The sequence below is a fragment of the Periplaneta americana genome, chromosome 11, assembly GCF_040183065.1.
Source record: "Periplaneta americana isolate PAMFEO1 chromosome 11, P.americana_PAMFEO1_priV1, whole genome shotgun sequence".
NCBI classification, from domain to species: domain Eukaryota; kingdom Metazoa; phylum Arthropoda; class Insecta; order Blattodea; family Blattidae; genus Periplaneta; species Periplaneta americana.
The window spans coordinates 41,845,401-41,873,386 of NC_091127.1; the positions used below are offsets into that span (position 1 = coordinate 41,845,401).

The following is a 27,986-nucleotide window of genomic DNA, read 5'->3' on the forward strand; positions in this document are numbered from 1 at the left end:
TGTTCAAGAATGGAGAGTGTGATATAGTGTTGTGAGCGAATGTCTGTTGCGTGATATGGGGACAAATGTTGAAAACGAGAAGCTAAATAGCTAGGGTTAGAGTTCTGAAGAATATTGAAGAGTAAGAGTAAGGTAAGAGAGTGAATAGTTCTTCGCACTTTGAGACGGACCCAAACAGCATAGGTGACGTACAGTCAGATCTTCGGATATTGCAAATAAATCGAACACATACATTATGAACACGTTGTAGTCTGTCTGTCAGTCTAATGTTAAGGTCAGTGAAGAGATTATTACAGTAATTAAAACTACTCTAAATTCATGACTGTATCAACATCGAGTACAGATCCACCGCTGTGGATTAACGGTTAGCATGTCTGACCGTGAAACGAGCGGGCTCGTGTTCAAATCCTGGTTGGGACAAGTTAACTGTTTGAGGTTTTTTTTTTTTTTTTTTTTTTCAGAGTTTTCCCTCAACTCATTAAGAGCAAATGTGGATAACTTTCGGCGCTGGACCCTGGACTCATTTCGCTGGCATTATCACCTTCATCTTACTCACGCTAGATAATCATAGCAGTTGATGAAGCGTAGTAAAATAGCTAATTAAAAAACATAGACTACATTATTGTCCTTGGTGAACTAGTGGTTATCACATATACCATTAGAACTGAGTTCAGATTCAAACCCTGTTGATGACATAGATTTCCAGCACGTGAAGGAACTCTATTCCTGCACGACAAGGTTTCAGACAATGTAAACCGGCCATTTCTTGCCTGCGTCGAAGATGAGTTCTAGAAATAGAACAATGGACTGTAAATCAGAATATTTTAAATCTTCGTATTTTTAATACTACTAAAGACAATTAAAGGAACTACTGTAGGTAGTGATTTGGGGTGCAAACCCCGGATTTTTATTTTGTCTTTCAAAAGAAAAAAAAGTGAAGAAGTTGCTCTTAACAATATGTATTGTGGGAGTAGCCTATCTCTGCAGATGAGACCTTCAGGTGGTTCCTTCAAATATAGCGGCTCATGTAACTCATACATACATAGGCCTATTTGTAATGATGAGGTGGTACAAAAATACATTTTCTAGACAGTTTAGTATTTTAGTAAGTCAATTAATACTCTCTTCTAATCGTGTAATAGTCAATTAAATCTGTCGTGGTACTACACCATAACTGGTATAAATGTTGATCACAATACAAATAGATACAATAAATAAATAAAAAATTAAATCCCACTCGAGTTTTTATTGTCTCTAGATAAATCGAAGCCTTTAGTGAGATTACTGTAGGCAAATAATATCAATATAGATCTTAAGCTTTGTTTATAAAAGTATACAAATTTAACATTTTTAATGCTTTTGTTTTCTTTTGTATTACTGTTGTTGTAAACTAGAGATGAACAACGATCCAGAAAGCAAGACTAACAGCGCTCTCAAAACCGAAAACCCGCACGACAATGTTCTATACATCGTGTCGTTGATATAAAGACTGCTTGTGAGTGTTCGAGACGCCGAGATTGATCACTCCCGAAGTCCCGAACGTCAAACAGCCTTGAATCGCCACAGTTGTTTATACCTGACTGAACTTTTATCTACTTTGGCAACTGTTATATATGTATAAACAATCAAGTAGATTATTCGAAACCATCTCTACCTTTCAGTTTATAATAATCCGTTCCCCAGCCTTTATGTAATTACTAAGCCCTTATTAAAAGCCAGGAATTTTCTTTTCATATGTTTGATATCAAGTGTGCAATCTCAAGTAAAACGATATTAACGTTATGTTTTATGTTTCTTACTTATGGTTTTTAAGGAACCCGGAGGTTCATTGCCGCCCTCACATAAGCCCGCCATCGGTCTCAATCCTGGTCAAGATTTATGTTTCTTAGAAATGCAAATTTATTTGAGAATTGTTTTATATTGCCATAGGTAATATCGTATAATAGAACCAGAACATTTTGATAACTAAGATACTGTTCTGTTTTGTCTTTTTGTCTCATTTAAACATTTATAATGTTATTTATTTGAAAGATGTAGCCTATGTTATTCAAAGTTACAAAATCTTTCCACGCCGACCAAATGCTATTTCGAGAATGATGAGCGAGACTCGAAGCGCACGAGAATGACGAGACGAGACTCGAAAGACAAATGCAACGAACACAGCGAGCGAGAGCGGCAGTTAGTTTTGTTCATCTCTATTGTAAACGTTCTTGTTTTGTATAATTGAAAGTTATTAATTAATTAAGTAATTTATTCGTTCCTGTCCTGAAATTTTGTATGTGTACATATTTCTGATCTTAACTGCACCAGAATAAATAATTTATTGCTTTTGTTATTTTTAACAAAACTGCATAAGTTTTACAAGTGCTTGATTTTCGAATAGCTTACAGATAGACTTAAAACTCAACGCCATTTTAAGAGCAAAACAAAAGTGAAGCAGATATATAGTTAGACCTACTCCTCGGTCTTCAATGGACCCGTTATTCCGGCGAGAGAATGTCCGTAGACAGAGTATCATGCTACTTACTAATAGCCACAGCTTTTCCAGATAAGGTCAGTATTCCCTAGATGGAATCGGAATTTCTTGATTCTCCAACAGAATGGCAGCCATAGCTTTCAATTTAGCATCCCTTTCCTCGGTTGGTTTAAGTATTTGTGTGTAACAGGACCAAATACAGAGTAAAATCTTTTAAATTTTAATACCCAGACGAGTAGCTTGTGAAGTATTAGGAGGTAGAAACTACTTCCTTTCTTGAACGCGGCACTGTAGAACAAGGAGTTTTCATTGTCACATTCTGACGCATTTTGTCCCAAATAAAGAATGTAAACTTATTGTAGTCTAGGTACTGGATTTTGCTACCTATTGTAACTCCCCAAATTCATCACGATGCTGGGTGGACACCGGTTTCATACACTGCCGAAAATTTCATAATACAATCCCTTCCCCGCTAGGAGTCGAACCGGTGCTTATTACGTAACGCGTGTACTAGGCGTGATGCTTTACAGTTAGACCTTAGACCACGACGCTACAGCGCGGGATATGTAAGTTGATATATAAGTTAGGTATAACTAGAAGGAGTTACGCAGTAAGAGACCAAGCGCCAAAAACCTGTTTCGAGATATTGGCCATTGAAATAAATCTGCTATTTTATAAAACATTTTATGCTCGACCATGCCGAAATGTAGTAATTATACACCTGGTAGCAGTCCTTTAATGCATGTCATTAAAGTACGCCTACTCATTAAAGTACAGGTCTTCAGCCAGTCACAAGTCAGCTTTGTACAGTTATATCGATTATTCTCGGATATGCAATCGACAGACAATTAGCGAAAAGTCACGGAGGCTGGAAATCCAATACTGTCGCAGAAGGTTATGTTCTGTTACTATAATAATTAGCGTTAATTGTAAATAATATTCAAATAAATTCAATTTGTCATCTCGTTTTTCAATTCTAAATCAATTTCCAGGTTATATCAGACTAATGTTCATTTTTATTCTGTGCCAAGGTCAATGACATGGCCTCGGAAAAAAATCAATACTTTCGCGTCTGCGCACATCTCACAATTCAGGTCAGTTCGCACATAACCATAAAAAGACCTAATTTTCAATACTTTCAAGTTAGAAATATGGTCGAGCATAAAAAGTCGTATGAAACTTGCCTATAATGGTAATTAAGACGCTCATATGAAAATTATGAAACGAGCGTTGCGCTCGTTTCATAAACAATCATACTTGCGTCTTAATTACTTTCATTATAGGTTCGTTGCATAATGTACTATTATGCAAGAAGTATTGTAACATTTATTCTATTACAAAAAAATAGCACAAATAAGTTAATATCAAAAAAGGCTAACCGATTTTTAATAGGAGACCAGCGCTTGAGTTAATATTTCAAAGCAAAATAAATAAATGAATTTTATGCAATAAACGAATTTTTGCTTATAAATAGCAGCAAAATTCAGATATCGCATTCTTCATTTTTTTTTTTTGCGAGTTAAATTAGCCTGCCATCAACAGATTTGTGCAAATACCTCATTTTTTTCAAATTGTCGGTTGGTCTATTATTGCGTAATTCTGTTCAATTATATTACAGCGAAACCTCACTGACCTGGACACTTACGGTTCAATAATAAAATTGTCCAACCCAATTGGTGTCCAAGATAGAGGGAAGTAGATATTTTTTAGCATGAATGGAAAAGAAATTACTGTAGCTACATGTTAAGGAACTACAGTATTAAAACGCTTTGTCATTTAATTCATTATTAACAGTTTTGCGAACTCTTGTTCTTCACCACTGTAATTTCTGTAGTGCTCGGGAAAAGTGGTAAAAGTCAAAAATGTTAATTTTACAGGAGAAGAAAAGAAACTGTCGTCATGCTGTTTTATGTCGATTTGATTTTCTTCTGTATGAATTATTGTAATGGGAGAAATACTTACGTCTCTTTTCCCAAGCGAACAGATGTTCCGTAAGTTGTCAATAAATTATTAAAAAAGTTTGTGGAAACTGACTTATGCCACTTTTCCCAAGCACCGCAGATTTTGTTCCATGCATTTAATATTGAGGTTCTATTATTGCTAATGTTTGAAACTGCCATTATTCAGTCTATCATTCAATATGGTATAATTGTTTGGGGTGGAAGTACAAAAATTAATCTTAGTCCGTTAAATTGACTACAAAAACGAATAATTAAAATTTGTTTGAAGAAACGTTTCGATTATCCAACTAAATTAATTTATTCTGAATTTAATCTATTTAATATTGAACAAATTTATAAGTATACGCTGTTAAAATTTTATCATAAAAATCGTAATAAGTTTGTATTACAGACACACAATTATGACACAAGACGAAATATTAATTCAACATTAGTAGAACCTAAATGTCTCACATCTGCTGGTCTAAAGCATAGCATAAATTTTGGCCCTCGGTTGTACAATGCTTTAACTAAATTGCACCCAGAACTTCTAACATGTAACCCACTAACATATAACAAGAAAATTAGAAACGTGTTAATATCTTCAATTTGATTAAATAAATTTATAGCCTATGTGTATGAATTAATCAACCTATATTATATTTGTATTCTATAATTTTGAAATATATATTAGTTCTACTTTTCACTTGCGATATTATTCTTCTCTAGTGTTAATATTATATTATATAATTCCATTGCCGCTGTAATTATATGTTAGTTCCTATTTTATTTTACTTATTTATTTTTATTATTATTTTTATTTTTTTTATTTTAATATTATATCTGAACTGCGACCGAGCACGAGCGCTGCTCATTCGGTCTCAAATTTTGTTAATACTACTGTATCTTCTTTTTATATTGCTTGTATTATTTTATTTCTATTTCTCTTGTTTGTTTTGTAATTATATTCTTTATTCTGTATATTTAAATTTAAATAAATAAATAAATAAATAAATAAATAAATAAATAAATAAATAAATAAATAAATGTTGATTTAGAAATTTCAAACTCTTCTGCAATTTTTCTACAGCTAACACCTTAACGCAAACGATCAATAACTTCTTTATTTTTTCATTGGTTAATTCCACCAATTTACGCTTACTCATATTGAGACATTATACAAACTGTACAAACCGACTCTCACAGGTAAACACCTCAACAGAGACTGATTTCTACACTGCAGGCCTACTGAAATAATTTCGTATCATAAAGTTTACTGTTATGAAAAATAATACTCCTTCACTCCTTACTCAAATTTAGCCGCAGTACAATTACAAAGACGAAAAAGTGGGCAATTCCAGGAAAGTAGAAATACGGTCACAGTCGCTGTACTGTACAAGGAAAACTCCCTCTCATTTCACCATTCTAATGATCCTTGTGAAACACAAGGGTTCAATGGAACTCAACTCCAAACAGTAGCTGAAATTCACAATAGAACAAGAGAATCGTCCGAGATAGAACCACAGTCACAGTCACGAAGCTTGAGTCGTGAGGGTGCTAGGAACAATAGACTGTGCCGGTACTATTTCCCATTGTCTGTAATGAGGCGATATTAGCGATCCTAGTGGTTAGCAACTATCTATGGATGCATATTTACTACGTATTGAGCTTCGTGACTGTATATACTAGACTGTGATATGCAGCTTCCAGGATTGAGAGGTGTCCAACATAGAGAATATATTGGACAAGCAAAAGCATAGAAATTTGTCCGGTTTCAAGAAAATATGTCCAATATAATGAGGTGTATAACATAGAGGTGTCCAAATACGAAATTTCCATTGTATTAGTAAAAGCTACAGATATATATTGCTTCAGCCTATAAATCTGAAAAAATAATTTAAAGACACTTAAGCTGTGTAGTGGTGTTAGGAGTGCATTATATTGTAACTTGTCACTACTAACTTACATGAAGGATAATATCTGGACCTATTTAAGGCGCGTAAGCTAACACCACAGTTTGTTCAAGATTTCTATAAAAGCAGCACTATTGACACATAAAAAATAATTTGAGTTATACGACCGGTAAGGTACAATAAGCCCACTAGAATCTGTAGTTTCCAACCTTTATCCGTTAATTTTACTACAGAAAAAGTATTAAAAATTTGTTTAAAAAAAGCAGAAAGATTAGTCAACTGAATAGTTGTTTAAACATTTCAAAGTTCTCGACATTAAACAAATTTATTATTTTATTTTATTAAAATATTTTCACAAAAATCTGAATAACTTTGAAAGGTATATAAATAAATATAGGACTAAAAATATTAATTCTCTGCGTTTGTCTGAACCAAAATGTAAAACTAATGCAGCTTTTTCTCATAGCAGTAGTCAACGACCCAGATTATTAAACAAATTTTATTTCAATACAATTTTAACAACGAATCCTCTCCAAATTAATAAAAAAATATATAAAAATTTGTATTGGATTTATAGTTTGATTTTAAACATATAAAACACTTTTTAATCTGGATTGACTCTCAATTTTGATTTTATTTTTTGTCTGTATTGCAATCCCCTCTTGAGCACGAGTCTTATTCATTCAGGAATGGGCTAGTTTATCTTACATTGTATTAACTTGTATTCATTTCAAACTTACTAGCTATAATACATGAATGAATGAATGAATGAGTATATGAGTAAATAAATAAATAAATAAATAAATAAATGAGTAAATAAATAAATAGGCTAAATAAATAAATAAACAAATAAATAAATAAATAACCTATTCAGACATTGTAAAGTTGAAATAGATGAATATCGATTACTGCAATAAAGAAATTGGATGTTATTCAGTAATGCCAATTGAGAAAAGCGAAATACAGGTTTAACAATGTTAATTACATGTATTGCGCTTTTCTCTTGTCATTATAATAGAAATATATTTTCATTATCTGCTGAAATTATAATTTAATTTAAACATTTTATAATACAATTACAAATAACCTGATTAATACATTAATTCGTACAAAAGGAAAAAATGCTAAAGTAAAAACTGTGTATATTTTTATAGATCCCCATGGTAATACTCGGGAAAGGTACTGAACTAAGAGCTTTATAAATGTAATACCTTCACCTCTTCAGTTTATGCAAAAAAAAAAAAAAGAATACAGTTTAACTCATCGGAATGTTACGCACAGGAACCGCATAAGAGAAATACCAAAAATTGTTTGCCTTTACGATAATCGAACTACTGGCCTCACAGTACGTCTCTAATATTTTCTTTTTTCAATTAAGACGACTCAGTTTTGCCAGTACGAAGAGGTATGCGTCAGCCTTAAACAAAATGACGAACAGTCTGCTAAGTCTTACATCTTCTGTCTAATTAGAACACAATGTTTGCCTGAATATAACTCTTCGCCAGTTTCATGCACACAAATTACACCGATTTTCAACTGTCTACTATCGCTGCCCTTAGCAACCGCAACATTAAGTGGTGTCATGTTACGAAACAACCGTTTTAATAACTTCCTTCGTGGCTGTAGATTTGCACACCGCCCGGTTAAACAAAGCAAGTAGGCCTATAGTTTATTAGTCAGTATTTCACATCTAATGAATTTCTCATAAATACCGGTACTATTTAATTACATTTAATTTATATTAGTGTTATTGTGCCAACCGTTCCCTGTGAAATTATTATTATTATTATTATTATTATTATTATTATTATTATTATTATTACTTACATACTTACTGGCTTTTAAGGAACCCGGAGGTTCATTGCCGCCCTCACATAAGCCCGCAATTAGTCCCTATCCTTAGCAAGATTAATCCAGTCTCTACCATCATATCCCACCTCCCTCAAATCCATTTTAATATTACCCTCCCATCTACGTCTCGGACTCCCCAAAGGTCTTTTTCTCTCCGGCCTCCCAACTAACACTCTATATGCATTTCTGGATTCTCCCATACGTACTACATACCCTGCCCATCTCAAACGTCTGGATTTAATGTTCCTAATTATGTCAGGTGAAGAATACAATGCGTGCAGTTCTGTGTTGTGTAACTTTCTCCATTCTCCTGTAACTTCATCCCGCTTAGCCCCAAATATTTTCCTAAGAACCTTATTCTCAAACACCCTTAATCTCTGTTCCTCTCTCAAAGTAAGAGTCCAAGTTCCACAACCATACAGAACAACCGGTAATATAACTTTTTTTATAAATTTTGACTTTCAGATTTTTTTACAGCAGACTAGATGACAAAAGCTTCTCAACCGAATAATAACAGGCATTTCCCATATTTATTCTGTGTTTAATTTCTTCCCGAGTGTCATTCATATTTGTTACTGTTGCTCTAAGATATTTGAATTTTTCCAACTCTTCGAAGGATAAAAATTTCCAATTTTTATATTTCCATTTCCTAGAATATTCTCGTCACGAGACATAATCATATACCTTGTCTTTTCGGGGTTCACTTCCAAACCTATCGCTTTTCTTGCTTCAAGTAAAATTCCCGTATTTTCCCTAATCATTTGTGTATTTTCTCCTAACATATTCACGTCATCCGCATAGACAAGCAGCTGATGCAACCTTTCAATTCCAAACCCTCTCTGTTATCCTGGACTTTCCTAATGGCATACCCTAGAGCGAAGTTAAGAAGTAAAGGTGATAGTGCATCTCCTTCCTTTAGCCCGAAGTGAATTGGAAAAGCATCAGATAGAAACTGGCCTATACGGACTCTGCTGTACGTCTTACTGAGACACATTTTAATTAATCGAACTAGTTTCTTGGGAATACCAGATTCAATAAGAATATTATATAAAACTTCTCCTTAACTAAATCATATGCTTTTTTGAAATCTATGAAGATCTGATGTACTTTACCCTTATACTCCCATTTTTATCCAACATCTGTGAAATACAAAATATCTGATCAATAGTAGGCCTATTACTATTATTATTATTATTATTATTATTATTATTATTATTATTATTATTATTATTATTATTATACAACTGAAACATCAGGAAGTTCAAGTAATAAAGCTGTAGACATGAAATTGTGAATTGAACGACATTCCAAATGAAATCTTTATAAAAGAGATACAATCGCCACAAAACAGAAGGTATGGGAAGGAACAAAGCAATGTGGCCGTAGAGGTCCCAATTCTTGTGATTATTCGCGTCACGTTGGACGGGGCCGCTGCAACAGCTCAGCCCTGGCACCCCATCAATATCGGCAAGCGGCTCGTATTTCTGCAGCGGGAGGAATGCCGTGATTGCCCCCACAAAAACAACTCAGAATTAAGAGAATCTGTTTTCTTACTGCCGAGCCCTCAATAGCAGCATTCTGGACTGCCTGTCTCGTACATCATGTACCACACATTCTTACCTGTGTTTTCGGAATAAGTGAGCCCCTCGTCTGTAGAAAAACAAGCATTGCTTTGTAAATTACGAATACTTCTTCATTATACATACATGCAAAACTAATACCGAAGAGCATGGTACGATCATAATCAGAGGAAATGTCAGTTTTCCATGTCAAAATTAATTTCGGTAGGTACTTAGCTGAGATCGAACACGGCTCCACAGGATTATAAGTCCAGCGCTCTAGCTACTAGATCAGTGATGTCAAAGCAAGTGCACTTTTCTGACCTTGACGTCATGCGCGGGCATCAAGCGCTAGGTATGGAAGGAGGCAAGATTGTGTATATAAATAAGTAGCCTGTTGGATTAAGAAAACAGTGATGTAGAAACTTCAAACGAAACGTGAAATGTTATGTCGTTATTTTATATGGCTATTTGCTGTTAGATATTATCTATATTGTCCGTAAAACAAAGCACTAACACCAGTTTCTTAATATTGCAGTTAATAACATATTAAAGAGTTAAGAAGGAATATTCACATAAATTTCATAGTAGTAAAACTATACTATATTAAGTGAATGAAACATCATTCATAAAGAAAGTGACATACCAAGAAAGAGATTAAGTACGACATGGTAAGTTGGAATTGATATTGATGGTATCTTTAGCCTTATAAAAGTAATCATTAAACTAATCAAAACAATATTACAGCGCAAAGCAAAGTTACCTAGATAGTGTTTCAACTGTAACTAATATTATATAACAAAACCCTTATCGCATTATGCTTTTAAGGTGATATTGGTGCGGAACTTCCTATTATCAGAATTTTAAATTATTTTCTCGAAATCTGCTGAAGCTATAGCTAGATATGACGTTTTTACAACACATGGGCACATATCTTTGTTTATGATGTAACAGTAGTTGCTCTATTACTTCATTTCCTTACAAACATTTTCCATGGGAATATTTTCAAAATTTTCAATACGTATCTTCAGTAATACATATTTACGATTAGATTTACGAAAACATTGTTTCAGTACCTTTAAGGCTACTAAACAAATATACCGGTACTTATCTGAAAATTTCACCTTTCTGTAAAAGGTTGAGAAAATACTACTTTCAAATAAAAATGAAACCCGTGAAAAATGAGCATTAAAATTGAAACTAAAATTTTTTAATGCACTTATACTTCTCAGACAAATCTAAAAATTAACATGGATACAATTTTAATAAGTTCTCTTCCTTTATTCATTGAATCAATGCTGGCCATCCCTGTATACAGCTCGACCAAGCGGTATATACTGCCTCTCTCGTCTGTCTCTTTCCTTTCCGCTGTAAAGCGCTCAAGCTCTCCAGAGCTCTAAAGCGCGCGCTTCCCAGTATGGGCATCAGTAGACATGCCTGTACTAGACCATCGTGGCGGCTTTCCCATTATGTAATTAAAAATTATATCGACTATTTCGTTTATATGACGTCATTTCATTTTCGACCAATGAAGTGTAATGAAATTCTAAATTCCAACAATCACAGTCATACATCGCGATAATTTTTGCAGCTCGATTTATCGGTTTATCGCATGGTCGTTCTTTTGTTTAGTCAGTATCGCCAACTGTTTCCCATAACTCGATGAGCATGAATCCATTGTACTAAATAAAGTGCGAAATCCTACTTTCACATGTACATATTCATCTTCTAATTCAATGTCCATTGTATCTAAACGAAATGGCACTCCTTCATAACAATTGTTCATTTAATTAATGTATTAATCAGGTTATTTGTAATTATATTATAAAATATTTAAATTAAATTATGATTTCAGCAGATAATGAAAATATATTTCTGTTATAATGACAAGAGAAAAGCGCAGTAGCCTACATATAATTAAAATTGTTAAACCTGTATTTCGCTTTTCTCAATTGGCATTACCCCAGATCACATAATGCTTATTCCTATGTCGAAATCGGTTGCACTTTGAAGAGAACAACCGCCAGGATCGCCACCCGTCCGCCGTAAACGAACACGAGATGGCAGTACAGTCGCTAATGCAATTCAAATGCCATCCAAAGAGCTGTGTGCAGAACCATCAGAGGAGCTGATTTTTACATTACTAACGCAAAACTCTACAGTGGCCTCGAAATCATTTTATTCAGTGACTACGTGCAGCACTTACGTAAAAATTATCTTCAGAAACTACAAACACATCCTAATCCACTTATTAAACCATAATTACACATAGCATTCAGTGAAAAATCAAGTAATGTTAACTTTTCTGCAAAAACCATTGACTCTGAAAGTTTACCTACACATCCAGCTTACCAGTCTCCGTTTCTGATGGAGAAGATGGTCACACTTCATTTACGTACTCATGTTATAAGCAATATTCTGGTTAAGGCAAGGGTCCACATGACCTGGAACTTGTAATTACATGTGTCTTTATTGACACCATCAAATAAATAAATAAAACAAAAAAAAATGAGAGTTATGACGTGACTTCTTATGTAACAACTAGATGGCAGCATAGTAAATCTGACATAAGTTGTTGCCGTCAAAGCCTATAACACAGAGCAATCGGGTATATACTGGGTGTTCATTTCAAAGTGTGTCATAACGTCACTGTTGTGAGTCAGCGATTTGAAGCGAGTTTCAGATTTTATGTCAGAGAAGTTGCCTATTAATCAAGGCGTTCAATCTGAACTTGAGAACGTGTACGGTATAACTTGAACGTCGTAGTAACAGATGGCGGTCTGTACGGTCTGTGTGCTACCATAACCTCTTTCGAACTGTGTTTTGCGCGGGCAAGTCGCACACAGGGTATTTGTTATCATCCGTTGCATACCGCAACATTCCACAACACAAATCAAATGCTCCGTGTCCATATTGACAGTCCAAGTTAATGTCAACAAATACGTAAGTAATCGTCTTAACCCTCTCGCCATATCCCGACAGTAAGAAAAAAAACTCACCTCAGTACGTGTTTCCAAACAATTCACATTCCTGCCACTACCGGCGTTACCGCACGTATCGGTACATACTCGTACTTCCAGAGTCTGTGGGTATCCACGGACTCTGCGTACTTCAGAATGAACGCCGTACTTGCTAGGCAACTTCTCTCGAATTTAGGTAATACGGGTCTGCTGGAGTGTAGGCAGATTGAATTCTCTAGGCTCATCGGCTAGCCACATGACGACATACAGCGAGCCATGACACATTTTGAACTGAACACGCAGTATAATCTAGGGAATTACTCAGTAACATCCAATTTCTATATTGCAGTAATCGATCATCATATATTTTAATTTCACAATGTCTGAATAAGTTATTCATTCATAAATAAGTTATGCAGTTTTTAACATTTTGTGAGCGAATTTTAGGGATAGCTTATATTATTTACATTTTTATTTTATTCACGAAATATTTCTAATAAATTTTAATCGAGGTCTGAGAACTTTTGTGACATTAAGTTACTGTAGAATATTTTGAGATACAACCCAAACAAGGACAGCACACTCTCCGTTTTCCGGAGGCAGTCGTGACGTCACTGGTAACTCCAAGTTCTATAGGGTGGTAGCATTATTTAACTACAACAGGTACGTACCTGAGTTTCCGTGAGGCTGAGGGACTGCGCCAGCTGTTTCCTCTCGGCACCTACTACGTAGTGGTTCTTCTCGAACGCGTGTTCAAGCTTCAGCAGTTGACTGGGACTGAACGCCGTTCGGATTCGCTTTGGTTTCCGAAATGGCTGCAACAGGAAGCCCGGAATATCTGGACCTGCAACAATGAGAGATTACCATGAATATGAATGAACTCCCAATGATTCTTTACTTTCTCCAGCAAAAAATGTATAGAGAATTTACGACAAACAATATTACTTAGGGCTACTTACTTACAAATGGCTTTTAGAGAACCCAAAGATTCACTACCGCACTCACATAAGCCCGCCATCGGTCCCTATCCTGAGTAAGACTAATCCACTCTCTACTATCATATGCCACTTCTCTCAAATCTATTTTAATATTATCCTTCTATCTACGTCTCGACCTACCCAAAGATTTTTTTCCGTCAGGCCTTCCAGCTAACACTCTGTATGCATTTCTGAATTCCCTAGAACAGATCAGAACATAGTACGAAATGGAAATATAAAAATTAGAAATTTACCCTTTGAAAAGGTGGAAAATTCAAATATCTTGGAGCAACAGTAACAAATATAAATGACTTTCGGGAGGAAATTAAATGCAGAATAAATGAAGGGTTCAGAGCCATAGTGGGCCAAGCTTCATTTATTGAAAACGGAGAAAGCAAGGGTTAAAGTTAAGTGAATACCATAGTTTAATGAAGATTGATGTACCATTTAGTTTTAATGTGTATACTTTATATTACTTGCTATATGTTTCCATTGAATTATGGTAATAACTTCATTTTAACCCTTGTTTTCTATGGTTTTAGTAAATGGCGCTTGGCCCATTATGGTTCTGAACCCTTCAAATATGGGAAATACCTTTATTATTCGGTTGAGAAGCTTTTATCATCCAGTCTGCTCTCAAAAAAGCTAGAATTTATAAAACAGTTATATTACCGGTTGTTCTGTATGGTTGTGAATCTTGGACTTTCACTTTGAGAGAGCAACAGATGTTAAGGGTGTTTGAGAGTAAGATGCTTAGGAAAATATTTGAGGCTAAGAGGGGTGAAGTAAAAGTAGAATGGAGAAAGTTACACAACGCATAACTGCACGCATTGTATTCTTCACAAGACATAATTATGAACATTAAATCCAGACGTTTGAGGAGGGCAGGGCATGTAGCACGTATGGGCGTATCCAGAAGTGCATACAGAGTGTTAGGAGACCGGAGGGAAAAAGATCTTTGAGAAGGCCGAGATGTAGATGGAAGAATAATATTAAAATGGATTTGAGGGAGGTGGGATATGATTGTAGAGATGGATTAATCTTGCTTAGGATAGGGACCGATGGCGGGCTTATGTGAGGACGCAACGAACCTCCGGGTTCATTAAAAACCATAAGTAACTAATTGTCCACACCTGTGGAGTAACGGTTAGCGCGTCTGGCCGCGAGACCAGGTGGCCCAGGTTCGATTCCCGGTAGGGGAAAATTACCTGGTTGAGGTTTTTCCGGGGTTTTCCCTCAACCCAATATGAGCAAATGCTGGGTAACTTTCGGTGCTGGACCCTGGACTCATTTCACCGTTATCATCACCTTCACCTCATTCAGATATTAAATAACCTAAAATGATTGATAAAACATCGTAAAATAACCTACTAAAATAAAAAAACTACTACTTACTTAGTTACTTACTTATTTGCAAATGGCTTTTAAAGCACCCGGAGATTTATTATTATTATTATTATTATTATTATTATTATTATTATTATTATTATTATTATTATTAAGTTACAATACAGCTGTTTGAATTCTGACAGATATTTTAACATGTGCTGTCAGTCATCGCTTTCTCACGGGATTGAATAGAGAGTTAATTAATCATCTTACGACCACCATATTTGAATAAAGTTTGCGATATACTTATCAAAGATCATTTTAATCTCATTAATTAGATAATCATTGCAATCATGAAACGAGGAAGACAGAGAAGATTGATACATTGTCTTCGTCCTGCCACGCAACATCCAGTCTGCAGGCACTGACAGGTGGTTGTGTTTGATTCATCTCACAGATACAATTTATCCTTCTCATATTTTAACAGCCTGAAATGTCCATTAATTAAGTTTGATGTTAGTTCATTAACAATTATAAGCACTAACTACCACATGAGTTTAGATGACTTGGCACTTAGGAATTTAAAATTTCTATGACAAGACATGTCAGGTAAGTTATACCAGAGAGACACTTAATTAATATTTGTCAATGCCAGAGTGTCCTATCTCCAAATAAAATCTTAGAGGCGCTATGGTTGCTATAGCACATTAATAACACTACAGACTAGTACCAAATTAAGATGAGATATTAAGATACTCGTATCATGAGGTAAAGGCGAAAGTCATGGAGAGGAATAACGACGGAGTGAATTTATCATCACATCTCGGGAATTCGTGTCCAGATCACGGTTAATAGTACAGCTCTGCTTCATAGTAATTCAAGAACGTTTCAAGCTCTTATTAAGTCTCCCGTTAAAATGCTTTTAAAAATAACTAGTGGCTTGTGCAGCAAATGCTGGAAACTCAGTTCATTAGACGTTCAAATAAACATTTTTCAGATTTATTTTCAATGAAGAATACCAGACATTCTGAAAGTTATTTGCTTCCATAATAATGAAAGATACTCTCTCTCGAGCCAATACTGAAGAGAACTACGCATATAAATATCTACACCACACCGCCATTAAATATATGAAAAAGACCCAACCCCACTTGATTAATAACTATAAAAATATTTGATTTTTAATAATATTATTATCTTACGTAAGTTTTATAGCTTTCAGTAACATATAGGCTATATATACTATATAGCCGCCACTCAGTAAAATATAGAAATGAAAATCTAATTTGTTATTCTCTACATCTACTTAAATAACCCCAAAACGTTTCACTTTCATATCATCAATATAGCATTAATATGTATAATTAATGAAAAATAGTCACATTATGGCACAAACTACAATAATATTTCATTTTTAATGGTAATAATGCCATCAAACAACCTCAAGTTTGGTAGTTTTTAATATCCAATATACAGCTGTACCCAGAAATTATACACCACAGAATCGAACCCGTAAATTATTTTTAGTAAGTTAAGTTTTTAATAACCAAATTAATTTGAGCTCTAAATATGTCAGCATTCTTGCAGATCATGGCCTTCGTGTAATATTGTTTACTGTAGTGTGTGTTTTGTTTTATTCTGAAATGCAATTAGCTAGTTTAGCTAGTTCTCAAAACTGACGACAGATGGATTTTGGAAATTTAGGAAAATTATGTTGAAAAATTGACATTTCACTGAAAACTACTATTTTTCTGAAAAACTTTGAATTCCAAGCTTCAAAATGAGGGATCATTTATTAAAATCCGTTCAGCCGTTTTCTCGTAATTTCCATTACTAGTTCAAATTATATATATAGATACTTCGAATAATATCTGTAAATTTACAACTGAGAAAATTTCCTTCTCTTTTGAACGCTAATACATACTAAGCATTCGTCATTCTACTTCCCGGCGGGAAGAGAAAAGCCTGTAAGACGTATTTTTCAAGAAAGTGAACAGTTGGGAGTTTGTAATCATCTTGAAATTCATTTTTCCGAAAAAGTGTACCAAGATTCTACAACTTGTAGCATACAAGGAACAGGATTATTACCGCACATAAGAAATTTTCCACTGCGCATGCTCGAAGCGTAGGAGAAGCATCACTTTCACTTCCACTTACTCGTATTATTTCCAAAATTTTGTTTTCCTGTCATCCGAAGTATTTAAATTCTTTACACGACGGTGATTGATAAACAACCTGCAAAGGATAGAATTTATTATCTGTACACACTCCCGCATGTGGGATACTGTTTGTCCATGGAATATCAGGGGAGGGCTTCGGGACATCTGCTAATATAAGCGGCTCTCTTGAATTTTTCGACGTGAATACGTCTTTGTTTGAAGTACAGTTGGTGAAAAAATATAACATTTTTAGCGTAACACGAAGTTCAGTAAGTCACCGCTAGATGCCAAAAATGCCAAAGCGTACATGTGCTGTTATCTGTCGAGTGTTGTATAAACTACTTGCAAGAGAATAAACGACGAGCGCTACCTAATAATAAATTAGTGTTATCTGCATACACCAGTATACTGTAATGGAAGTTATGACGCACCTTGCCGAGTCTAGGTAGAGTAGAGGGTAATGAAGCGGAAATTGAATAATTAATTATGTGTTATTGTTTTTCCATAGACAGAAGACACTCGAGCAGTGTAATTTTTTGTTTTATTTACGAAGGAAAGCCTCAATCGTATCCTTAGTAACCAAAAATCAAATAAAATAAAAATATTATACAATAAAAAAACCATATCTACAATGATAAAAATAAGCTATAAAACTAAGATGTATTTGCGAAATCATCGGGAGTAGGAATTCCCTATCACTCCCCCTTCCCTTTAGGTTCACCTGCAGGATAATAATTTTGAAAATGGGGATATATAGCCTACACAAGCCACAAAGTTGGAATACAAAACGCATTACAACCTCATATCCTCCAACACCATTTAAAATTTAACGACACTTAAAACACCAGAAATTATAGGTGAGGTAATTATACGTATATTTTGTCGTGACTTCTTGCTTCAGATTATGTGATTATATGATTATAATAAAACAAAGAAAATGAAATAATGTCATGCATTATTGACAGAACTTTGAGAAATCTTACATCTTCTGCAAGAATTTTTTAGCATCAGCGTGGAGATCATAAACTGAACTGAAAGTAGAGCTTGTGTTTGACAAAAAAAAAATGAAAAAAATCAAAACTAATTGGTATGACACTCTGTAAGATTTTATAAAACAATACCTAGAATAACTATAATCATACACCTAGATTACAAATAAAAAAATTACAGGCGAAAACGAAGACCTTGAGGGCATTTCAAGAAATATAATTTTATCATAATGATATTTTGGCATCAAGTGAATCCCAAATTCAAAATTTAGTTTTTTTTATAATTACCGTAACTAACGACTTAAAAAAGAAAAAAAAAACATTCTGTTCTGTATTCAAAATTCTTGTAGTTACCCTCAGTGGAAGGCTGATGATTTAACACATGTTTCTCTCCAATTCTTAATTATTAATATATTTATTCGGGTCTAATTGTGTAGCTATATGTTTATATTCCATTTGTTAGATAGAGTAGCTGATTAATGTACCTGTATTTTTATTGATTTATTAACTAAAAATATATATAGGCCTAGGGCTGTTGGTTGGTTAATGATGATTCTGATTTAAATAAATATTGCTTAACGACTCCTAAATTCATGGTAACATACCGTCGATCGAGTATTGAAGACAGAACTGGACAATTTTTGGACCTGGACTGCTGTGCCCTGAGATCCTAACTTGATATGGACATCCTGTTAGGACTTTGACTCCCAGAGGGCGTGACACTATTTTGTAAAACAACTGCGTCTCACGACGTCATAGGGGCCGTGGATTTTAGGAGGTCCAACATCATGTATTCTGATTTGATAGTCTAATTCCGGTACAACGAAGGCTTACTACAAACCTCAACAGAATAGTTCTGTGTCACCACCACCACCACCACAACCACAATCACAAACACAATAAGCATCATCGTTAGACATTAGAGCTGTTGTAGTATTCTAGTCTATTTTCCACTTCTTACAGTATCAATGTGCTTTATGCTTACAGTACCAAGAGAATTTAGTCCGTTCAAACCATGTTATATAGGCCTACATACATAAAATTTTCGTATTTACTGTCTTCACTGCATTTCAATATATCCATTTTTTTACACGATAGAATTAATATCTGCTCCTTGTACAGGCCTAAATTGAATAATTTATTAAAAGAAAACTTGTTAAAATTATCATTCTACAATTTTATTCATACGAAAGGATCACTTCAAAATGTATGTATGTATGTATGTATGTATGTATGTATGTATGTATGTATGTATGTATGTATGTATGTATGTATGTATGTATGTATGTATGTATGTATGTATGTATGTATGTATGTATGTATGTATGTATGTATGTATGTATGTATGTATGTAGCCTATATATGTATTTAAATAAATAATAATTTATAGTTTATTTAACGACACTCGAAACTGCCGAGGTTATATGAGCGTCGCCGGTGTGCCGGAATTTTGTCCCGCAGGAGTTCTTTTACATGCTAGTAAATCTACTGACATGAGCCTGTCGCATTTAAGCACACTTAAATGCCATCGACCTGGCATTGAACCCGCAACCTCGAGCACAGATTGCGCTACCCAAGCCGCCTGTATGCATGCATGTATGTATGTATGTATGTATGTATGTATGTATGTATGTACTCGTATGTATGTAGCCTATACATGTATTTAAATAAATAATAATTTATAGTTTGTTTAACGACACTCGAAAGTGCCGAGGTTATATCAGCGTCGACGGTATGTATGTATGTATGTATGTATGTAGGCCTATGTACAGTATGTTTGTAAAATACTGTATGTATCCTATATTTATATGTAGGTGTACGTTTCTAATTGGGAAATGATTACTTATTATAGACTAGACCCTAGTTACTTTCTTTTACGTAACTAATTCTGTACACATTAATATAAACATAGATACGTTCAAAACACATATCGGAACAGAAATATGAAAGGTATTATTGCAATGACATAATTTTATTTATGACGAGAAAAACTGTCTACCGGAGTTAGGTCCCTTTTGCACCTCTAACTGTGCATCGGTCTCTCAAAATAGCGTGTAACTAGGCCTACATACCAACACAGTAAAATATCGGAATCTCATCTTTGATTAATAAATGAACGTTTATAATGGATCAGACTGATGATTAAACCAATACATTACCCCGCAGTCAATGTTTATTGGCAACAAAGAGCGATGAGTTAGCAATATCTGTTGGTTAGAATAGCCATCTCAATTAGCTATTGTTAGAAACCATAAATTATAAGTTGAATGGGTTTCTATTTGACAGGCTGTTACCAGTTTAATCAGTGTTGAGCAGGCTGTGTGCTAACATTTACACAGTTCAAGTCAAACACGCAAAGACACGCGTAATGGGGGAAATTTACATTCACAGATTGGCAATATTGATTCACAACAGATGTCACTCGTAAATTCAATGTGAGAAATATCTATAACGCATGAATACAATAAAATATCATCAACTTTTTTTCGCAATTGTTAATTTAAGTTTTCTTATACAGTAAATCATATTCTGATTCATACAAAATTAGGTCGGTAATGCAGCAGTCTACATGAAAATGCGTTGTGTTGCGTGTTTGTGTGTATTTTACGAAGTGATGTCAGAAAATGTACTATGATCGATGATATACATTCTTTATGGGGGAGAGTTGGGTAGTATTTGACATCGGGTAATATCGGACTGTGAGTTTCTTTCATCTACCACCAGATGATAGTACCGGAATGACATGGTTACGTTTCTGTGATGTCGCATACAGAAACATAACCATGTCATTCAGGTACTACAGTACGGTGGTAGATGAAAGAAACGCCCTGTCCGATATTACCCGATGTCCGATACTACCCTACTCTCCCCTAAATCACAACCGATTTGTATATTGAGGTTCTGGCTCATATCTGCAGTTCTAGAAAAAAAATAGCCCGCCTTATTTTACCAAATTCCAGCTACAACGCATTGCGCATGTGCGGTAAACAAGAGCGCCTGAATATATGCTATTTGTGGATAGTCGTGTGAAACTTGTTGCCTGTATACACATGGACTCTCGTCAAGATTCGAGCCATTTTTTTTCTGGAACTGTACATACATCTATAATCAGGCAGTAGGCTACATTTCACTTCACGATATGTGTCAGAGGAAGAACAATTTTGTTTATAATTTTCATTAGTTAAATATGTTACTAGTCAGCGATAAATGCAATGGAGAGGGAAGGGAATTAGCCACTACACGCAAATATCTCCTGACTTAGTTGCCTCATGAGTGTAATAAACGTCTGACTTATAATGGCGTCACTTACGAGATTCCAACCTGTCTTCGGAGAGTTGACTAAGCAACAACACAAGCATACAGCATGCATAAAACTGTTACTATTGACGCATACAATTTTTTGGGTTATTTTACGACGCTGTATCAACATCTTAGGTTATTTAGCGTCCGAATGAAATGGAGGTTATAATGTCGGTGAAATGAGTCCGAGGCCCAGCACTGAAAGTTACATTGCATTTGCTCTGATTGGGTTGAGGGAAAACCCCGTAAAAACCTCAACTAGGTAACTTGTCCTGACCGGGATTCGAACCCGGGCCACCTGGTTTCGCGGTCAGACGCTACTCTACAGGTCTATACCGCATATAATTATACAGGGTGTAACAAAAAAGCAACTTGTGTCAAAATTTTATGGAAACATTCCTCACATGTAGAGGATGAAAATGTGTTATATGGACATGAGCTCGAAAACGCTTTATTTTCTTCTTAGATCATCATCATCATCATCATCATTATCATCATCATCATCATCATCATCATCTCTTCATGGATTAGGAGATTTCTCCTGTTCCGGCCCCATGTCTCTCTCTATCTCTTCATCGGCCTTCCAACGTCTGTTCTCCCATGTTTCTATGCGCCAACTAAGTTGGCCACCGGCGTAGCTTATGCGGTAGAGCGTTTTCCTATTTATGTGAGGCTCGGGAGAGTTTCGAAACCCCTGTTCTTTCTTTCCCGTGGTTTTCCCCAACTGTAAGCCGAATATCAGGTAATCCCATCCTCGGACTCATCTCGCCAAGTAGTTACTATTCTGCTATCAACAATTCCATTTATGCCAGATGACCTCTAGATGTATACAGAGTTATTAAATTACCGTTTAAAGGTACACACCAAGTTATACCGAAATTTGAATTTCTACAAACATTTGGCTCGCCGTTATATTGCACCGAGTTTTTAATATTTAATGTTAAAAAAAAATAAATGTATTTATAAATGTTTACAGCCTTTTTTTTTTTTTTTTTTTTTTTTTTTTGCAGGTTCATTCTCTGACCTTTCCTGGAATTCACTTCTTAGTGGAACTCCCGTGATGTGCGATACAATATTGTCTCTCAAACTGAGACAACATGGAACAACAACAGCTGGACAAGAACAGACATACACAATCTTATTCGATTTAACCTGAACTCTACTTCAAGTCTTCATATGGCAGTATGATTCGGCCTTCACGTCGAAGACTATATTTGGAGTTATGTAAGTAAAAGAAATACAGTAAAACTTGTCTGTAAGGGAGTCCCACGGCACTGCAATTAATTTCCGCTGTAGACAGGTTTATGTTATTTATAAGTTTATATAGGAAACGTACAACTATATACTTCATGTATTATTTTAAGATGTCATCGTTTCATCCTTCCACCTTCAGTAAATGAACCATGAGAATAGTTCGCTAACAGAAACAACAGTTCAGTGAGGCAGGCTATAATGCATAATATATATTATTTTAATGTACCGAACTACATATGATATTTCCATGCAGATATTCTGCGTCATCATACGATGTAAGAGTAGTCACTCATAACGAGTGCACCTCAGCACATGTGTGGACTTCGGTCCTACGTTCATAGACATCTATGACGTAGTGCAGAGGGCGGCCACTAGAGGGAACCCAAGAGTTGGAGCTTAATCTGAGACGATTCTTTCCGACGCCGGGGTGGTATCCGGTGTGGCTTAGTGGATAAAGCATCAGCACGTAGAGCTGAAAACCCGGGTTCAAATCCCGGCGCCGGAGAGAATTTTTCTCCGTTCCATTACTCTTACATCGTAAGGTACATTAAAATAATATATATGATATGCGTAAATCACTTCGTGATTTAAGACGGCGCTTATTCCGTCGGATCCCGGCCAAGTAGTCACTCATAACGAGTGCACCTCAGCACATGTGTGGACTTCGGTCCTACGTTCATAGACATCTATGACGTAGTGCAGAGGGCGGCCACTAGACGGAACCCAAGAGTTGGAGCTTAATCTGAGACGATTCTGTCCGACACCGGGGTGGTATTCGGTGTGGCTTAGCGGATAAAGCATCAGCACGTAGAGCTGAAAACCGAGGTTCAAATACCGGCGCCGGAGAGAATTTTTCTCCGTTCCATTACTCTTACATCGTATAATGCTTAAGTTTAAGTAAGGGTGCGAATTTTTAGCAGAAACAAGAGAATGCATTCAGCATAAATTCTGTCTTTTTCTCTTAGCAATAACGTTAACTTTTCAGACAGACACTATGAAACGGGTCCTAACAGACCTCGTGATTTAGATTAGTGACCTCTATTGAGACACTTTTGTGACATCCACAATTTTGATTGATTTTTCATAAAAACTTCCTCCTTAAAACTGAACGTCGCGACTGTTGGAATAGAAATTGAATGCTAGAAGTGTCGAACGTGTAAATGTAAAGCTTTAATTTACCAACGATCAATATACAGAGTGTTTCAGAAATACTTTGACAAATCTCGGGGGCGTGTTCCTCACACCAAAACAGGAAAAAATGTTCATATAAACATATGTCCGAAAATACTTAGTATTTTTTTTTTTTTTTTAGTTCTTAATAAAAGTACATAATGAAACATCTGTTAGATATTATCAGCTTGGTAGCAAGTGTTACAAATTTAATCAATTCAAAAACTCATAACAATGAAAGTTTATGTTCAACGTGTTTCGAGGTACAATCCAACAACTTAAGTTCGTAACCGATAATAATATTCATTTTGTTAGATAATCGAATGATGTTATCGATACAAGTCTGCTGATGCACTCATTGTATCCTACATGGCTGTGTGTTGCCAAGGCTTGCATGCGTGTGAGGAAGCAAGAGGAGAAATTTTGAACATTTGTTATGAATTTCTGAATTGATTAAAGTTGCAACACTTGTTACCAAGCTGACAATATCTATCAGATGTTTCAATATGTTCTTTCATTAATAACTAAAAATTAAGGATTTTCGGTCATATGTTTATATGAACATTTTTTTCTTGTTTTGGGGTGAGGAACATGCCCTCAAGTTTGTCAAAGTATTTCTGAAACACCCTGTATAAAGTGGAATTTTTATTAAATGAGTGAAATTAATCAAGTTTTCCGTTTGGATCGGGAATTTGATATTTTTTCCTTTGGAAAATTCATTAATAATCTCCAAAGAACTGACATATTCTTAAAAATTTTGATACCAACAGAAAAAAAAAATCAGAGACGTTTTGGAAGATGTACCTTCCATTATATCAAAAGACTTTTTTTATATTTGTGAAACGTTAACATCCGAGGTACATCACAATAACATAGTGTTACTTTGAAAGTTTATCACGATTCAAAACCACGTTGAGTGGCAAAGAATGCAGTTTCTCAATTCAGAAGCTCATCCAAATATTGGTTATTAATTTATACACCTAATTACGGTTTATTTTAAACAACGAAAGTGATTTTGCTTTCATTCCCAGCATTAAATGTAAGTTCTTACTCAGTTTTCGTGCCTACTTTATAGGAAATTTAATTTAATTGGTAGCCTATATTAATGAATATGTAGGGATTGACATTCTTATTTTAAATATGCAATAATTGCAAGAGTATTTGGTAGGTTTTTAAATTTTGAACTTCGGGATCTTAGAAATAATTTAATATAATTGGCCTATAGGGGAGAGTCGGGTAGTATCGGACATCGGTTAGTATCGGACAGTGCGTTTCTTTCATGTACCACCATATGGTAGTACCTGAATGACATGGTTACGTTTCTCTATGCGACATCACAGAAACGTAACCATGTCAATCAGGTACTATCATCGTGTGGTAGATGAAAGAAACTCACTGTCCGATATTACCCGCTGTCCGATACTACCCGACTCTCCCCTACACGGTGACCCTAAGTAATGTCATTAATTTGAGGAGATTATTCTTTGAGATATTTCAGACAAAAAAGTTAAATACAATTTTGCTCATTTTTGCTTCCTTTTCGAGGTAAAAAATTACTGTATTTTATACGAAATATTTCACAGCGTGTTTTGGGAAAGTCATTGATTTAATTCACAGTATGCTTACGGAATTTAAGAGAGCCGTGTATTACTATAGTAAATGATTAAAAAATTTTAGTTTTGTCCTTTAAATGTGCAGAAATTTTTATCAGAACAAATGTAACATTGTAAAATTCCTTTTTCAGAACGAAAAGTTACATTTGTTCGGATCAAATTTCTTCACATTTAAAAAGCAAAACCAAAATTATTTCAATCATTTATCATAATAAACTGCTCTCTTAAATTCAGTGAGCATATTGGGCAGAGGCAGGCGAAATGTGAGGAGCAATATTGATGCAGTCTGCATAATAACAAATTGGCAAGGTGGGGGGAACAAGAAATATATTACTGATACCTACGGTTGGTTGGGGGGGATACCCTGATTTCACGGCGATCACAAAGTTTGCTTTGTGTTGCAACACAGATTTTGTCCCCCTGTATTATTGGGGTTTAAATCAATGAATTTACCAAAACATGTTATGAAATGATTCATATAAAACAATTTTTATCTCGGAAAGGAAACAAAAACGAGCAAAATTGTATTAAACTTTTTTTATTTGAAATGTCTCAAAGAATAACCTTCTGAAATTAATTACATTACTTAAATGTTCATAAATCAGCGGGGTAAATAATAAATTCATACCAATAATCATTTAAAGAATATTTAGTTTGTAGTTACATAAATCATGCGAAATAGACAAAAAATGTTATATTTTTTCCTTATAACATTATACTGGGTGTTCATTTCAAAGTGTGTCATGACGTCACTGTTGTTGGGTCACCGATTTGAAGCGAGTTTCAGCTTATATGTCAGAGAAGTTGCCTATTATTTAAGGCGTTCTTCAATCTGAACTTGAGAACGTATACGGTATAACTTGAACGTCGCAGCAACAGATGGCGGTCTGTACGGTCTGTGTGCTACCATAACCTCTTTCGAACTGTGTTTTGCGCCGGCAAGTCGTACGCAGGGTATTTGTTATCATCGGTTGCGTACGGTAACATTCCACAGCACAAATAAAATGCTCCGTGTCCATGTTGACCGTCGAAGTTAATGTCAACAAATACGTAAGTAATCGTCTTAACCCTCTCCCTATTATCCCGACAGTACGTATTTCCAAACAGTTCACATTCCTGCCACTACCGGCGTTACCGTACGTATCGGTACGTACTCTTCAGAATGAACGCCGTACTTGCTAGGCAACTTCTCTTCCTCATAGGTTATACACCTTTGCGGAAGTGTAGGAAGATTGAATTCGCTAGGCTCATCGGCTAGCCACATGACGGCATACAGCGAGCCATGACACACTTTGAACTGAACACCCAGTACATCTTTAAAGAAGATCTTTAATCTTGTGGTATTGGCTAAATTTGTATTTTCTCGTGAGTATTTTAGGTTGATAGATATAGATAGAATATACGTTATTGTTCTGAAGTCCAACTGATGCTTAGAACATGACGTCATCATCATGAATGCTTTTATAATGAGCTTCAAATCCAGTTATTTACACACGTGTAGTAAACTTGATTTCTTCGTTTGCATTTACAGTGTAATGAACCTTGTTGAAAGTCAAGTTAGTTGAACGTTTCAATTATCAACCAGTTTTAATGTCCGGTTCTTTGTTATGTTGATGGTCGATTGATGCGTCTATGAACAAGTCCATCATAACAGAGTAACTAACTTCTTCCGGTACCCACGCCTAGATTTTATTGGAGTGGGGGGGATGGAGTATAATACTGACAGAAAATTCAGTTTAACATGTTGTTCCACTTTTGTTAAGAGAGTCTAATGTCAAAATGTTTCACACCACAAAGTCCGAGCCCCCTAGTAACAAAACGAGAATGTCTTTTTCCTGGTAACAAAATGTGTTGCTAGATGGCTACTCTTATTCAAGTCAGAAAACAAATGCTAGTAGAAAATAAAGTAAGAGAGAAAGGTTAAAAAAGAAGAAAGATTTAATAGAAAAAGACTAGAGACACAACCAGCAACAATTGATGTTTTAAGTCAAGGGGAAAAAAAGTATCAGGGTGTCGATCTTCTTTTATTTGACTTTGTGAAACAAGCCCCTCTCTGTCGTCACGGTCTTCTGGGCACGTTCAGAATTGTGAATGATTCTTGTTACCCGACTAAACCTGTCTGTCGTCTACAATTTCCTTTTTAAGCGACTTCTCTCTTTCCATGATATTTTTTTTTATTATAACATAGCTACGTCAATATATAATAGTTCTGTCAATCAAAAAGCTGAAAACATGTTGGCGGCCGACTTTACTGGATATGTTTCACATTGCTTAGAAGTTGGCGATGAAAAAAATGGAAGGTGTTTAAGTGGTATTGTAACGTTCTAAAGAGGAAACCGATATTTAGAGGGCAGTGGATATAAGTTAACAATGGTCAGATACTTCATAAAAAGACTTCTTTCCTTCTGGCATTAAAAGAAAGAATTTTCTTTGTCTTTTTTTCTATGTTTTGAAGGACGTTGAAAACCTGCCGGTATGATAGAGCCCTAACTCCGC

At 35.1% G+C, this 27,986-nt stretch overlaps 1 protein-coding gene across 1 annotated transcript in view; it reads right to left on the bottom strand.

The window, feature by feature from the left end:
- The window catches only part of LOC138708961 (homeotic protein empty spiracles-like), a 242,943-nt gene that overhangs the window by 54,905 nt on the left and 160,052 nt on the right, over positions 1-27,986 (bottom strand). Inside the window, exon 2 of the mRNA XM_069839366.1 lies at positions 13,371-13,543. Within this exon, the coding sequence (XP_069695467.1) occupies positions 13,371-13,543 (173 nt within the window). The remainder of the gene's footprint in view (positions 1-13,370; positions 13,544-27,986) is intronic.